At 43.2% G+C, this 13,876-nt stretch overlaps 1 protein-coding gene and 1 non-coding gene across 3 annotated transcripts in view; both read left to right on the top strand.

The window, feature by feature from the left end:
• The window catches only part of RAB44 (RAB44, member RAS oncogene family), a 34,695-nt gene that overhangs the window by 3,756 nt on the left and 17,063 nt on the right, over window positions 1-13,876 (top strand). For both annotated transcript variants that reach the window (XM_034991161.1, XM_034991162.1), the window contains exons 2-4: window positions 1,630-1,847; window positions 12,450-12,561; window positions 13,563-13,737. In XM_034991161.1, coding sequence (XP_034847052.1) covers window positions 1,641-1,847; window positions 12,450-12,561; window positions 13,563-13,737 — 494 coding nt within the window. In that variant the 5' untranslated portion in view covers window positions 1,630-1,640. The remainder of the gene's footprint in view (window positions 1-1,629; window positions 1,848-12,449; window positions 12,562-13,562; window positions 13,738-13,876) is intronic.
• Window positions 2,727-2,833, top strand: LOC118001650. The gene has a single exon (XR_004676760.1). It is a non-coding gene; the product is annotated as a U6 spliceosomal RNA (small nuclear RNA).

Genomic DNA, 13,876 nt, shown 5'->3' on the forward strand with positions numbered 1-13,876 from the left:
AGAAAGAAAGAAAGAAAGAAAGAAAGAAAGAAAGAAAGAAAGAAAGAAAGAAAGAAGGAAAGAAAATCTTTAAAAAAAAAACAAAAAAAACCCTGCATCTGAAACAGACTTGGACGGCCCCAACAGAGAGACAAATAGACAGCAAGATGTAGAGAAACAGATGGAGTGATAAAACACACAGGAAGAAAGAGAGAGAAAGACTGGCAGAGAGAGAGAGACTCGATTTCACTTTAAAGTTTGGGGATCTCCGCAGGCTGAGGAATTGATTTATTCAAGTCCTATGCAGCCAATGCCAGAGAACTGGCCCGAAGGGAGGCTGGACCGGTGGTGCCAGAGCCCTTGAAGAAGCCCATCATCCCTCCACTCAGCCTGTCTGTGACCTTTAACCTCAGCAGAGAAAGCTCAGAGGGGTCTTCTTGTTCCTGCTGTCTCATGCTGCACATGTTCCTTTGTGCATGCTGTTCACTGCTTCTAAATCCTACCTGTCTTCTTTAGAGCTTGGCTCCAGTCCTGTGGCCTGCAGGAAGCTGCCTGCCCGTGTGCACATTAGGCCCCTCCCACTGCATACAGTTGTATATACCCCATGCTTATTTCCCCCAGGGCAGGCCCAGACTGTACCCCTTCCAGACTCCAGCCTCCCTTTGTTCTGTCCTTGGGGTCTCACCTAGACAAATCCTTATCCATCAGAATCCTTATCAATTGACTGACCTAAGACTTTCTGTGAGAGTTGGGAGGACTCCAATTCGTGAATTGGACAACCCTTACATGAGCACCTACTGTGTGTCAAGGAGTGGGGAGCAGTGTGGACCAAGGTGCACAGTGACACCCATAGGGGGAGCCCAGAGCATCATGGGGCCACAGCCTAGGGGGCACTGGACCTTGCTTGAAGCGTGGGGATGGTTGCAGGGAAGGCTTCTTGGAGGATGCAGCCTCGAAGGTGAGGGAGGAAAAGGCATCAACTAGGTGGGGGATAAGAGAGTCGGGGAAGTTGGGACAAAGGGAGCAAGGTGGGAGAGGGTCTGATATTCCAGGCATGGAAATGGTTCAGCAGGCTTGACAGACTGAGGGTGTGGGAGGGAGAGGGCTGAAGCAGGTGCAAGGCCATAAGAGCTAACTGATTCCATGGTGCGTGTGACCAAGGAGCAGTGAGATGGTGTTGAGAAAAAAAAGATTGAAGATTAGGTGAGACAGAGGAAGGAGGCAACAGTGGAGGGATCACTCAAGGTGAGATGCGAAGGAATGAGCTGGAGGAGTAGCAAGAGAGACAGCTCAGAGGGCCAGACCCTGGACAACCCTGTGTCCCCACCCCCGCCTCAAAACAGAACTGATCCTGCACGGGGCTCTTTTATATAACGGCCAGAGAAAACTTTTGACAAGCAAAGATCTAAAAGAGATGAGGGCACACGGATAACTCGAGGGAAAAGCATTCCAGGCAGAAGGAACAGAAAGGGCAAAGGCCTTATGCTGGAGGCCAGGGGGTGGGGGAGGGTCACGAGGTCCGAGAGGCCAGCTGGCATCCAATCAGCTTCATCAGCCCTGGTGTGTTTTCTCCAGGAGCCATAGGAGGGTTTTCAGCAGAGTGACTGGGTGCAGCAGCCAGGTACCACCTCACCATTCCTCTGTCCCCAGGCCAAAGCGGCATGGAGAGTGGACAGAGAGTGCCCCGGAAAGGCCGCAGGCTGGGCTCCAGCCGCCAGCGGCAGATGCGAGAACCAGCTGACGGCCAGGATGCCCCTGTGGCCCCAGAGCCAGAGTCCTTGTCCTCCCCGGAGGCTGCAGAGCTGCAACGCTTTTTCCAGGACTGTGGGGCCAAGGAGAGGGGCTTCGTCACCCGTGAGGACCTGGCGGTGAGTCCAAGCCCCTAGCTCATCCCCCGAATCCCTTTTCTGGAGCCTCCTGAGACTTCCTATCCCATAAAGCAGGGCAGGCCTGCTCTTCCCCCTTTCTCCCATCCAAAATTTGTTCTCAGAGAGGAACTCCCATGCACCCTTGGTGGGAATGCACATGGCACAGCCACTGTGGCAAACGGTATGGAGATTCCTCAGAAAGTTTGAAATGGAAATATCATGCAATCCAATAATTCCACTACTGGATATTTACCCAAAGAAAACAAAAACACTAACTCAAAAAGATACATGCAGCCCTATGTTCATTGCTGTGTTATGTACTATAGCCAAGAAATGGAAGCAACTTGGTGTCTGTTGATACGGACTGAATGAATGCATAAGGAAGATGTAGTTTATATACACGATGGAATATTACTCAGCCACGGAAAAGAATGAGGTCTTCTCATCTGTGACAACACGGATGGACCTAGAGGGTATTATGCGATGTGAAATAAGTCAGACAGAGAAAGACAATTCTATATGATTTCACTTAGATGCAGAATCAAAAAACAAAACAACCAAACAAAGAAAAAGCAGAAACAGACCCATAAATACAGAGAACAAACTGGTGGTTGCCAGAGAGGAGGTGAGTGGAAGGGCAGGTGAAATGGGTGAAGGGAAGTGGGGGATACAGGCTTCTGGTTATGGAATGAGTAAGTCATGGGGATGAAAGGTACAGTACAAGGAATACAGGCAAGGGTATTGTAATAGTGTTGTATGGTGGTACCTACACTTGCGAGCACAACATAACGTATAGACTTGTCAAATCACTATGTTGTACACCTGGAACTAATGTAACATTGTGTGTCAACGATACTTCAATTAAAAATCAATTAACTAGTGCTCGCTTCGGCAGCACATATACTAAAATTGGAACAATACAGAGAAGATTAACATGGCCCCTGCGCAAGGATGACACACAAATTTGTGAAGCGTTCCATATTTTTAGGAATGAGATTTTGCCATTTGCAACGACGTGGATGGAACTGGAGGGTATTATGCTGAGCGAAATAAGTCAAACAGAGAAAGACATGTATCTTATGACCTCACTGATATGAGGAATTCTTAATCGCAGGAAACAAACTGAGGGTTGCTGGAGTGGGGGGTGGGGTGGGAGGGATGGGGTGACTGGGTGAGAGACACTGGGGAGGGTATGTGCTCTGGTAAGCGCTGTGAATTGTGCAAGACTGTTGAATCTCAGATCTGTACCTCTGAAACAAATAATGCAATATATGTTAAGAAAAAAAAAAAAAGAAGAAGAAGAAGGTAGCAGGAGGGGAAGAATGAAGGGGGGGAAATCGGAGGAGTAGACGAACCATGAGAGACGATGGACTCTGAAAAACAAACTGAGGGTTCTAGAGGGGAGGGGCGTGGGAGGATGGGTTAGCCTGGTGGTGGGTATTGAGGAGGGCACGTTCTGCATGGAGCACTGGGTGTTATGCACAAACAATGAATCATGGAACACTACATCTAAAACTAATGATGTAATGTATGGGGATTAACATAACAATAAAAATTTTTTTTTAAAAATCAATTAACTAGGAGTGCCTGGGTGGCTCAGTTGGTTAAGCGTCCGACTCTTGGTTTCAGCTCAGGTCATGACCTCAGGCTCTGAGACTGAGCCCCACGTCGGGCTCTGTGCTGAGCATGGAGCCTGCTTAAAATTCTCTCTCCCTCTCTCTCTCTATGTTCCCCTCCCCCAATCTCTCTCCCTCTCTAAAAAAACCCCAATTAGTTAATTAAACAAAATATAAAGATCAGTAGGCAAAAAGCATAGTTTACGTACAAGTGTTTGTATGCAAAGAAATGTTCTCTATGTTAAATGAGAAGCACACATGTTTTCTGAGGCAAATAAATAAATATAATAAAATATGCCCTCAGAAAAGGTAAGGAATTTGTTTATACTAATGTGTAAATGGCTGATAAGGTGTTATGTGTTCCACTCTTTCAGAAACATTTGCATTTTAACAAAGGAAAGGACTTTAAACCAAAGATGGAACTTGCAAGTGATACAATTCTAGGCCCATGGAGCAGGGAAGTTTATCCTGGGGAGCAGTCAGAGTCCTGGAAATCAAACCATGTCAACGACTAGAAACGTCAATGACACATAAGATCAGCCATGGTTATGTGTTCCAGTAAGGAGTCTTGGGCTCTGGCACAGACCAACACTGACCAGTTTATCTTTGGCTTTTCCTCATTCTCTGCAAAGGGGTCTATGTAGGTTGCTGGAGTCTCCCTGGGACAACTGTCTCCTCCGGATACTGCTCCATGCTCCAGACTTTGTCCTGCCCCCATCAAAACTGACCTTTCCTGTGGTCTGTCCTCGGGGCCACAACAAGGTACCAATGGCCGACGTTGAAATAGAATTTTCAGGGGCATCTGACTGACTCAGTCAGTGGAACGTGTGACTCTTGATCTCAGGGGTGGTGAGTTCAAGTCCCACATTGGGCACAGAGATCACTTAAAAATAAATAAATAAATAAATAAATAAATAAATAAGAATGATTTTCTCAGAGGGGCCTTCACCAACTCCCTCAATATGTGTATATATATATCTTATATATATCCCTCAATATATATATTTTATGTGTATATATATAAATTTTTCATTTTTTAAAAAGATTTTATTTATTGTTAGAGAGAGAGCACAAGCAGGGGGAGTGGCAGGCAGAGGGAGAAGCAGGCTTCCGCGGAGCAGGGAGCCTGATGCAGGGCTCGATCTCAGGATCCTGGGATCATGACCTGAGCTGAAGGCAGACACTTAACTGACTGAGCCACCCAGGCATCCCTATATATAATTTTCAAAAGGGTAAAAAAGTAAATATAAAATCAAGTAAATATAAAATCAACACTTATCAAAGGTCTTATAATTAATTATTATTACTAATTAATGAAGAAACCAGTAAGATGTCACAACTGACTCAAAAGCCTGTGAGAAGCTAGGATACAGTATTTAAAGGCAATCTGACAAGAGAGTGTTAGGATAAGATTGCTGAGTTCAATTTTTAAAATGGCTGATGTCCAATAGGCCGTAAATCTTTGGGGTTATCTGTTGTACTAGACAAAAATTATTTTCATCTCTCCCGGGCAAAAATCTGCAAGTTAACAAGTAACTTCAGCAAGTCTGGGACTTTTAATTAAAGATAAACAATGAGATGGACTGGGTGCATTCCTCTAGTCTAGACAATGCTTGAAAGGACATGCTCTCTACCTTTTGGCCCAGTTTCCAGGTTTCCAATTATTCAGATAATTTTCTGTGATGATAAATAATCTCCCAAGTATATTCCTGATACAGAAAAGCCTATTCTCATTCCACCTATTTCCATCCACGCAGCAAGAGTGTAAATGAACCGTGGGCATCCTTGAGCTTGCTCTGCAAATCTAGACTTTGAAAACATGAAGCCATTTTAGCTTCTGTCCAGAAGTTTTCATACAGAATCTTAGATTTCAAACCTCCATTATTTGCTCTTCTACCCAGAGTGAATGTCTGTCCCAGTTTGTCTGGGACTGGAAGGATGCCTGGGATGTGGGACTTCCAGTGTTAACACTGGGAACGTTTCAGGCAAACTGGGTCAAGCTGGCCACCCTATTTCTATCTTCAGGCCAGGAAACTAAACCCAAGACTCTCTCTTCACCAGCTTTCACCTGCAGCCCCTATAAATGCAAGGGGTTTCCTTTCTTCTTGAGAGTCCCAATTTTTCAAGGTCCCTCTCCTGCCCGGAAGCGGCCTCCCTTATCAACTGGTTCCAGGCCAGGTCGCTGGGAGGGTTTTGCAGACATTGGGGCCATGGCTGTTCCTTACAGTAGACTTGTCACATCTGATTAGTGAGAATCATTCTCCAACATGACCCTCTGGTTACATAATGATTCATCCAACTATATCCCAGCAAAAAAGGAGAACAGATTCTTATTGAATCTGTATCAATCATTGTATCACCAGAGAAAGTCAGGAGGTCCAGTAAAAGTGTCAGTTTCTGAATCAGGAGGGGGTCAGTGAGATCCAGATAACATTTATAGTGTTTGACTTTACAAAAGCAGTAATCTACTAAACCGAAGGTTAGACAGGGCTCAAGAAGACAGAGAAAAAACTTCCTCATTAGATCCATAAAGATAGAACAATAAAAAATAATACCAATTATATTCCCAACAAATAACCACAACTCCATTTCCTTGAACCATTCATTCAGTTCTATGTTATTAATTCCTGTTCTGCTGGATCTTGAGTGAGCTGGCCGCTTCTGGACTCAAGAGTCCTGGAAATTGTCAGTCTGCCAGCTTTGGCTGAAGGTCCGCTAGCGTCGGCTCGGAAACCTAGTATCCACGGGAAGCATCAGTAGCTCATAGAACCGGGTCCAGTCCTTTTCCACAAGGCGTTGGGTCTGTCCTTGGTGGCCCGCAGCTCTTAACTGAGACTTCAGGCCAGGGTAGGAAAGAAGGAACGTTTTTGCTAATGAGACTGAAAAGCTGTGGTTATTTATTACATAACTAATAATATCAGAGTGGAAGAGAGTAAAGTTCTCTGTTGGGATACAGCACATAACTATTTCGTAGGGTTTGATCAGTGTTTCCCCTGAAGATAAGCACGTATCATGGATCAGCAAATGCACTGAGCAATCTCCAGGGCCTTCCCATAAAGCATGCAATTTCTGAAATATTTATATGAATCACATTTTACCTATGGAAACTTAGCCTAGGAAAGCCTGAACATCTCTTCTGATTTGACAGTTCTTCCCATGATGTTTTTTTTTTTAACCCAAACCATACATATCATACGTATTTATACATATGTAACTATATATATATGTAGATATAGATAGATAGATAGATAGATAGATAGATAGATAGATAGATGCTTTTTAAAAAATTTAACCTCCACTCTCCTAACCCAAGCCTATCAGATTTTGTTACAGGCTAAATCCTCAGTTTTTATTTTCATCTATATGCAACAAATATTGCAAGATTTCTCTTTATTGATAATAATCAACTCATCTATTAGGAGCGGGTGTTAAACATAACTGTGTTAATTAATCTTTTTATCATATTAATCAATCTTAATGAACTTTTAAAATACCTCATAAGTTATCTATATTGCCCAAAAGAAGGATTTGAAGAATTTCCTTATGATTTTTGAAAATTATTTTTTCACATATTTTTTATTGCATCATAATTGACATAATATTATATTCGTTTCAGGTATACAATGTAATGATTTGATATCTATATGTGTTGCAAAATGATCACCACAATAAGTCTAGTTAATAGTCATCACCATACAGTTACAAAATTTTTTTTCTTGTGATGAGAACTTTCAAGATCTACTCTCCTAGCTACTTTCAAAGATGCAATTCAGTATTATTAACTATTGTCACCATGCTGTACATTATATCCCCATGACTTATTCATTTTATAACTGGAAATTGTACTTTTTTTGACATTCCTCCAATCCCTGCCTCAGGCAACTACCAATATGTTCTCTGTATTCATGAGCTCAGTTTTTCGGTTTATTGGTTGGTTGGTTGGTTGGTTGATTTTAGATTCCATATAAGTGAGCTCATTCAGTATTTCTTCTTCTTTTTTTTTAAATTTTATTATGTTAGTAACCATACATTACATCATTAGTTTTTTTTTTTAATTATTTATTTATTTATTTGAGAGAGAGAGAGAGGAACAGCATGAGAGGGGATAGGGTCAGAGGGAGAAGCAGGCTCCCCGCTGAGCCAGGAGCCCAATGCGGGACTCGATCCCAGGACCCTGGGATCATGACCTGAGCCGAAGGCAGACGCTTAATGACTGAGCCACCCAGGCACCCTACATCATTAGTTTTTGATATAGTGTTCCATGATTCATTGTTTGCATAAGTATTTATCTTTTTCTGTCTGACATAACTCACTTAACATAGTGTCCTCAAGGTCCATCCATGTTGTTGCAAATGGTAAGATTTCATTCTTTTATATGGCTGAATAATGTCTCATCACACACACACACACCATATCTTTATCCGTTCATCCATCTATGAACATTTAGGTTCTTTCTATGCCTTAGCTATTATAAATAATGCTGCAGAAAACATGGCAGTAGATATCTTTTCGTATTAGTGTTTTTGTTATCTTCGGGTAAATATCTAGAAGTGGGATTGCTGGATCCCTAGGGGAGTTCTATTTTTAATTTTTTTAGCAACAGCCATACTGTTTTCCAGAGTGGCTGCACCACTTCACATTCCCACCAACAGTGCACGAGGGTTCCCTTTTCTCCACATTCTTGCCAACACTTCTTATTTCTTGCCCATCCTGCTCTCATAACAATGGTGAAGTATTTAATAAATATAGAGAAAGGTATCCTAAAATTTTATTATTTTTCCCCAAAATTTAGGATCTTATATTGGGAAAGCAAAATCAGAAGAGCTATCAGAGAAGATTTTGGCCACTAGATTAAGATAGGATCAAAGGAGCCTGAGAAATAGCACTTGGTTACCTATTGAATTGAAGTGACAATAAAATAAAATATTTTGAGATAAACACAGAAGAAGGTAACATGATTACAAGGATATTTAGCTCTTTCATAAGAGAGGTGCCTTAGATTTTTAATTTCTTCTTTTACTTGAAAACATGATCAAGCCAAAATAAAGTAGAGAAATTTATTCTGTTGACAATATGGAATCATTTATCTGAGCAGTTTACACAGAAGATAAATAGTAGCTTCTTTTTAACTCTTGCTAAGAGCTCTATGACCAATTTACCACTTTAATAGAGATACAGCTGAATTCTAGTTTTGCATTAATATAACATGTGGCAGTAAAAGTTTCACAACTTTAAAAAATTATTTATTTTTAAGCCCATCAAAACTGAGCCAGATTTGGCACTTGGCAAAATGTTAACCTATTTCATAGCTTATTTTCAGACTTAGGTCTTATAAATCAAGGCAACTAAAGTTCCCTTTCAGCAAACCCTCTACAACTGTCTGTATCCAATTCAGGTTTGCATTTTCATCCCTTTTCATGTTCTGGAACAATCAGACACTTAAGACAAAACCACTTCCTTATTCTTTGGAAAGTCAGAATGTATCCCATTTTCCTTGCAGACACAGCTGTATCTCTCTGTCCCTGTTGGTCCTAGTATAGTTTCAAACATCCATAGTGATTGTAACTTTTAACCAAAGTAACTAACCTCTATTTCACAGGAAGAGCTGGGCTACAAATAAGTGAGCACTGTCTGTGTTATTCAATCATTTTAGTAGACTTAGCAAAGCTCACAAACAGGCATAACACAACATTTTACAGCTACACATATCCCTTGCAAAAGTTTTAAAAAATTGTCATACAAGGGCCACCTGGGTGGCTCAGTCAGTTAAGCATCTGCCTTCAACTCAGGCCATGATCCCAGGGTCCTGGGATCGAGGCCCACATCGAGCCCCGCATCGGGCGCCCTGCTCGGCGGGAGGCCTGCTTCTCCTTCTCCCTCTGCCCCTCCCCCCGACTCGTGCTCTGCCCCCCAAATAAATAAATAAATAATCTTTTAAAAATTGTCATAAAATATACATAACATGAAATTTGCCATTTTAAGCATTTTTATGTGTAGAGCTCAGTGGCTTTAGGTACATTTCACAATGTTGTGCAACGATCACCACCGCCTATTTCCAGATGTTCTTCATCTTCCCCAGCTGAAACTCTGTCCCAGTTAAACACTAATTCCCATTCTCCTTTCTCCCCATCCCCCAGAAACCCCCATTCTCCTTTCTGTCTCTATGAATTTGATCACTCTACATCCCTCGTGTAAGTGGGAAAATATATTTGTCTTTTTGTGACCGGCTTCTTTTACTTAGTATAATGTCCTTAACATTCATTCATACTATAGCAGGGGTCGGAATTGCCTTCCTCTTTAAGGCTGAACAATAATCCACTGTATGCATAGACCACATTTTGTCTTTCTGTTCATCCTTCAGTGGACATTTGAGTTGCTTCCATCCTTTGGCTACTGTGAATAGTGCTGCTATGAACTTGGGTGTACAAATACCTACTTGAGTCTTGAGTCTCTGCTTTGCCATGTACAACTACTTAAAGTGGCAAGAATGGGGGCGCCTGGGTGGCTCAGATGGTTAAGCTTTGGACTCTTGGTTTCGGCTCTGGTGATGATCTCAGGGTCATGAGATCAAGCCCTGGGTCAGACTCAGGGCTAGGTGGGGAGTCTGCTTGGGATTCTTTCTGTCTCTCTCCCTCTGTCCCTCTCCCCACCCCATCTGCTCTCTGTCTCTCAAATAAACAAATAAATCTTAAAAAAAATAAGGTGGCAAGAATGAATTCACTCATTAACATGGCCCAAAGTTATAGCTGCTCTCTTGCATGTAAAAATAAGAAGTAAAAGGATATAAACTTAAAATTATGCTTAGCAATCAATGTTTCAGTTTTTCTCAGAAATTGTCCAGGTAGCCAAAAATTATTTATTAATTAAAATTAATTCACATTTTTAAAGTTACCTAAGGATCTTGGAACTGTGTAATGAATCAATGTAGTTGAACACAATTTTACATTTTTCTTATCTTAAAACATTATGTAAGGATAATGTTGGCTTATTTGATCAGTAAGACAAAATCAGAAGTGTAAGAAATTCAGATTAAATAGTTTCTTCACATAAAACAAATCCAGATCTTATAAAAAGTAGAATGTTTAATTGTATTATAATTAACTATATATAGTTAATATAAAGCAAAGAAAACACTGATAGCTATTATTTGCATTTTATAAACAAAATTAAACCAATCTAATTTATCTAAAGATTTACATTAATTATGTTAACCTGGCTCCTTAAAAGTTTTCTGAGCTGCCAATTTCTCATAAGAGGGATTTTTTCTTTTAAAGTTTAGCACATTTAAAGCATTAGAAGTTCAGTTTCTTTATTTTATGTGATTTGGGGGAACATTAAATTTATATAAGCACTTATTTGTCTCTACAAACCAATCAACACAGAACCCCTGTAAGAGACACAGTACTCAAGTCATTAATACCCTCCAGATGTAGAAAAGTATTTCATACTCACAGAAGAGTTAAAGGCTTTTCTGAATTACAGATGTGTAGACACACAGATACACAGACCCAGTGGCTTCATACCCTCAGTTCCAGGCCACAGGTCAAAAGTAAACACAGACACACAAAACTCACCAGTCCAGATCTCAAAGAGTTGTTCTTCCTAGTGAACACAAAACGCTTCACCAATTCGGAGCACACATGGAAAAACCACCACCACCACCACCAACAAAGATCAGCAAATCAGATTTTTGGTTGCCTCTCAACCAAGAGACACTAGGTCTCCATCATGCATCCCACAGAGATCACCTATGGCCAGTCCATAAAATGGAATTCCCCATCATTGCTCCCACCAAAAATGAAAACACAGAATCAGCAAGAAAAAAAAAAAAAAGACAAACAACAAAATAAACAGCAAACCTAAAGTTCTGTCACACGTGGGATTCTCTCCAAGAGCCAAGGGAGGAGGTGCTTGGGTTTCCCACAGCCCACGAGGAGCCCTTCTTCAGCACCCATGTTACTTGGTCCTGATGGCTGAGTTTACTGGGGCGTCTCCATGAAATGTCCCAAACTCTTTTTTTTAAAGATTTTATTTTATTTATTTATTTGACAAAAAGAGTGAGAGCCCAAGCAGGGGGTGGGGTAGAAGGAGAGGGAGAAACAGACTCCCTGCTGAGCAGGGAGCCCGATGCAGGACTCGATCCCCGGACCCCGGAATCATGACCTGAGCCGAAGGCAGACACTTAGCCAACTGAGCCACCCAGGCGCCCCTCCAAAACTCTTAAGTATAATTTTCAAAAAGAGAACATCATGACCCTTGGGCAAAAATAAAATAAATCCCTCTCAAAGATTTTATTTAGCTCATTAACGAGAGATACCATGAATGGTTGAAAGAGCATTAAAAAAAAATGGATAACAAAAAGTGTTAGACCGAGATGGCTGAGTTAGATTTTTTCAAAGCTGGTTAATGTACAACAGGCCATAAATCTTTGAGGTTATCTGTTCCAGCAGACAAAAATTATTTACATCTCTCCTGGACAAAATCTACAAGTTAATAGGTGACTTCATTTAGTCTGGGACTTCCAGCCTGTCCCAGGGGATGAAATGAATGAAGTACATTCCCACAGTCCAGACGATGCTTGGGTAAACTTTGCCCACATGGAATGCTGAAAGAGTGTGCTGTCCACCTTTTGGACTTATCCTCAAATTTCAGATAATTTTTTGGGATACTGATAAACACATCCTGGGGAGGATTAGCTACTGTCCTTTATTAGGATCCTAAAGGGATGAGACTCAGAAGAGTTAAGTTCTAGTGTTGGATGGAGGAAGGGGAAAGGTGCAGAGGGAGTTCAGGGCCCTGCTGAGAGGGCCATCTTGGGGGGGGGTCGCAGAGCCTCCAGGGTAGGCCCTGGGTCAGCTTGGGGCTGGGACTCCAAAGTTGGGGAGAGGGGAGGTAGGGGTGTCTGAAGACAAACACCTCTCTTTTTTGGAGGGTGGCCCAGAGTCCTCCCCAGTGGGAACAGTGCCAACTTACCTCTTCCTTGCAGGCGGCCAAGTTCAGCTTCCTGGGCAGTGCGGAGGAGCTGGAGATGATCTTTGACTGGGTGGATGTGGAGCAGAAGGGACGCCTCTCCCTGGAAGAATTCAGCTCTGGGCTCAGTATGTCTGTCCTGGGAGGGTCTCTGGGGACTTGCCGCCCAGCCAGGCATCCCATGCAGTGTACCCAGTATGGGGAGGCTGGGCGGACAGGAAAGGCAACAGGGCACCTCCACAACAGCCCCGAGAGCAGTTCAGGGCATGGATGATGATTGTACTGGAGATAGGCATACTGAGCCTGTGTGGGCAGGCAGTTGGTTTAATATGGGGCTGGGCCTTAAGACTCTAGCCCAGGAGACCCACTCGCTTCCTTTCCAACTAGCAAGAGCAGTTCATTGGCTGAAGGGGCAGGGCTCCTCTTAGCAGCCCCCTCCTCCAGGGAGACCTCCAGGCTTACTTTCTGATGCCTTACTTGTCTTCTCCCCAACAAAAGGCTCCCTTGAACAAGAGGTTAAGCAAGCCCCACTCTTGAGACCACAAGCTTTGTTTCTGCCTGAGAAAGGTCACATTCTGGCTTTGGTGAAGGGAATTCCAGGCCCCAGGGAGCAGCAGAGGGTGATATTTAGTGGTTGGGGGCTTCCCAGGCCCTTTGCCCTGTTTTGGGGAGGGCCACTCCAAAGTTGGCTTCTCAAGAGGCCCAAAAGGACCTAAAAAGGCCAAGGTCAGCAGGTCACAATATTCCCACTGATCTTCTCGATGCGGGTTGACCTGCCCGCCCAGGGAATGGAAGGTGTGATGTCCTTGCTGAGACCCTGCAAAGCACAGCTCAGGCTTAAATGTCTGCAAAGCCATCCAGAGTTCTCAGGTCTGCCGAGTCTCCAAAAGTTTGGGGGACAACGGAGAGGGAGGGCAGGAATCTGCATTTATAGCTCATAAAATTGGCAGAATGTCAACCTTGAGTAGATTCCCAAGGACGATATGATGAATGTATGAATGTGACCCTGTATATATGTGACCAACACAGATATAATTATTTCCCCAAGGGCTGGAGCAGGGCCAGATGGGAGATCAGGGGGCTGAGCCCCACCCCACTCTGCTGCCTTTTGTCCCCCTCTGTCGCCCAGAGAACATCTTTGGCTCCAGCTTGAGCACCCACAGGCTCCACAGAAAGAGGCCACTGTCCTCCAAGAGAGAATCTGCAGCCACCAGCTTCCCAGTGCTGGAGGAGGCTGACCCTGAGGAGAAGGAGGCGTTCCTTGCCTTCATCCAGCAGCTGGGGGCAGGCCACTTACTTCCGGAGTAAGGCCAGCGCTGCGTGTGGAGGGGTGGGTGGGAGTGGGGTGGGGGGCAGGGGCAGGCAGTGGGGCGGTCAGTGGGGGTGGAGGACTCACCTGGACACAGTGCCGAGGTGGGAGGCCACCAAGTAGAGCTGGGTACA

Source organism: Mirounga leonina, unplaced genomic scaffold, assembly GCF_011800145.1.
Source record: "Mirounga leonina isolate KUSES-001 unplaced genomic scaffold, KU_Mleo_1.0 Mir_53, whole genome shotgun sequence".
NCBI classification, from domain to species: Eukaryota; Metazoa; Chordata; class Mammalia; order Carnivora; family Phocidae; genus Mirounga; species Mirounga leonina.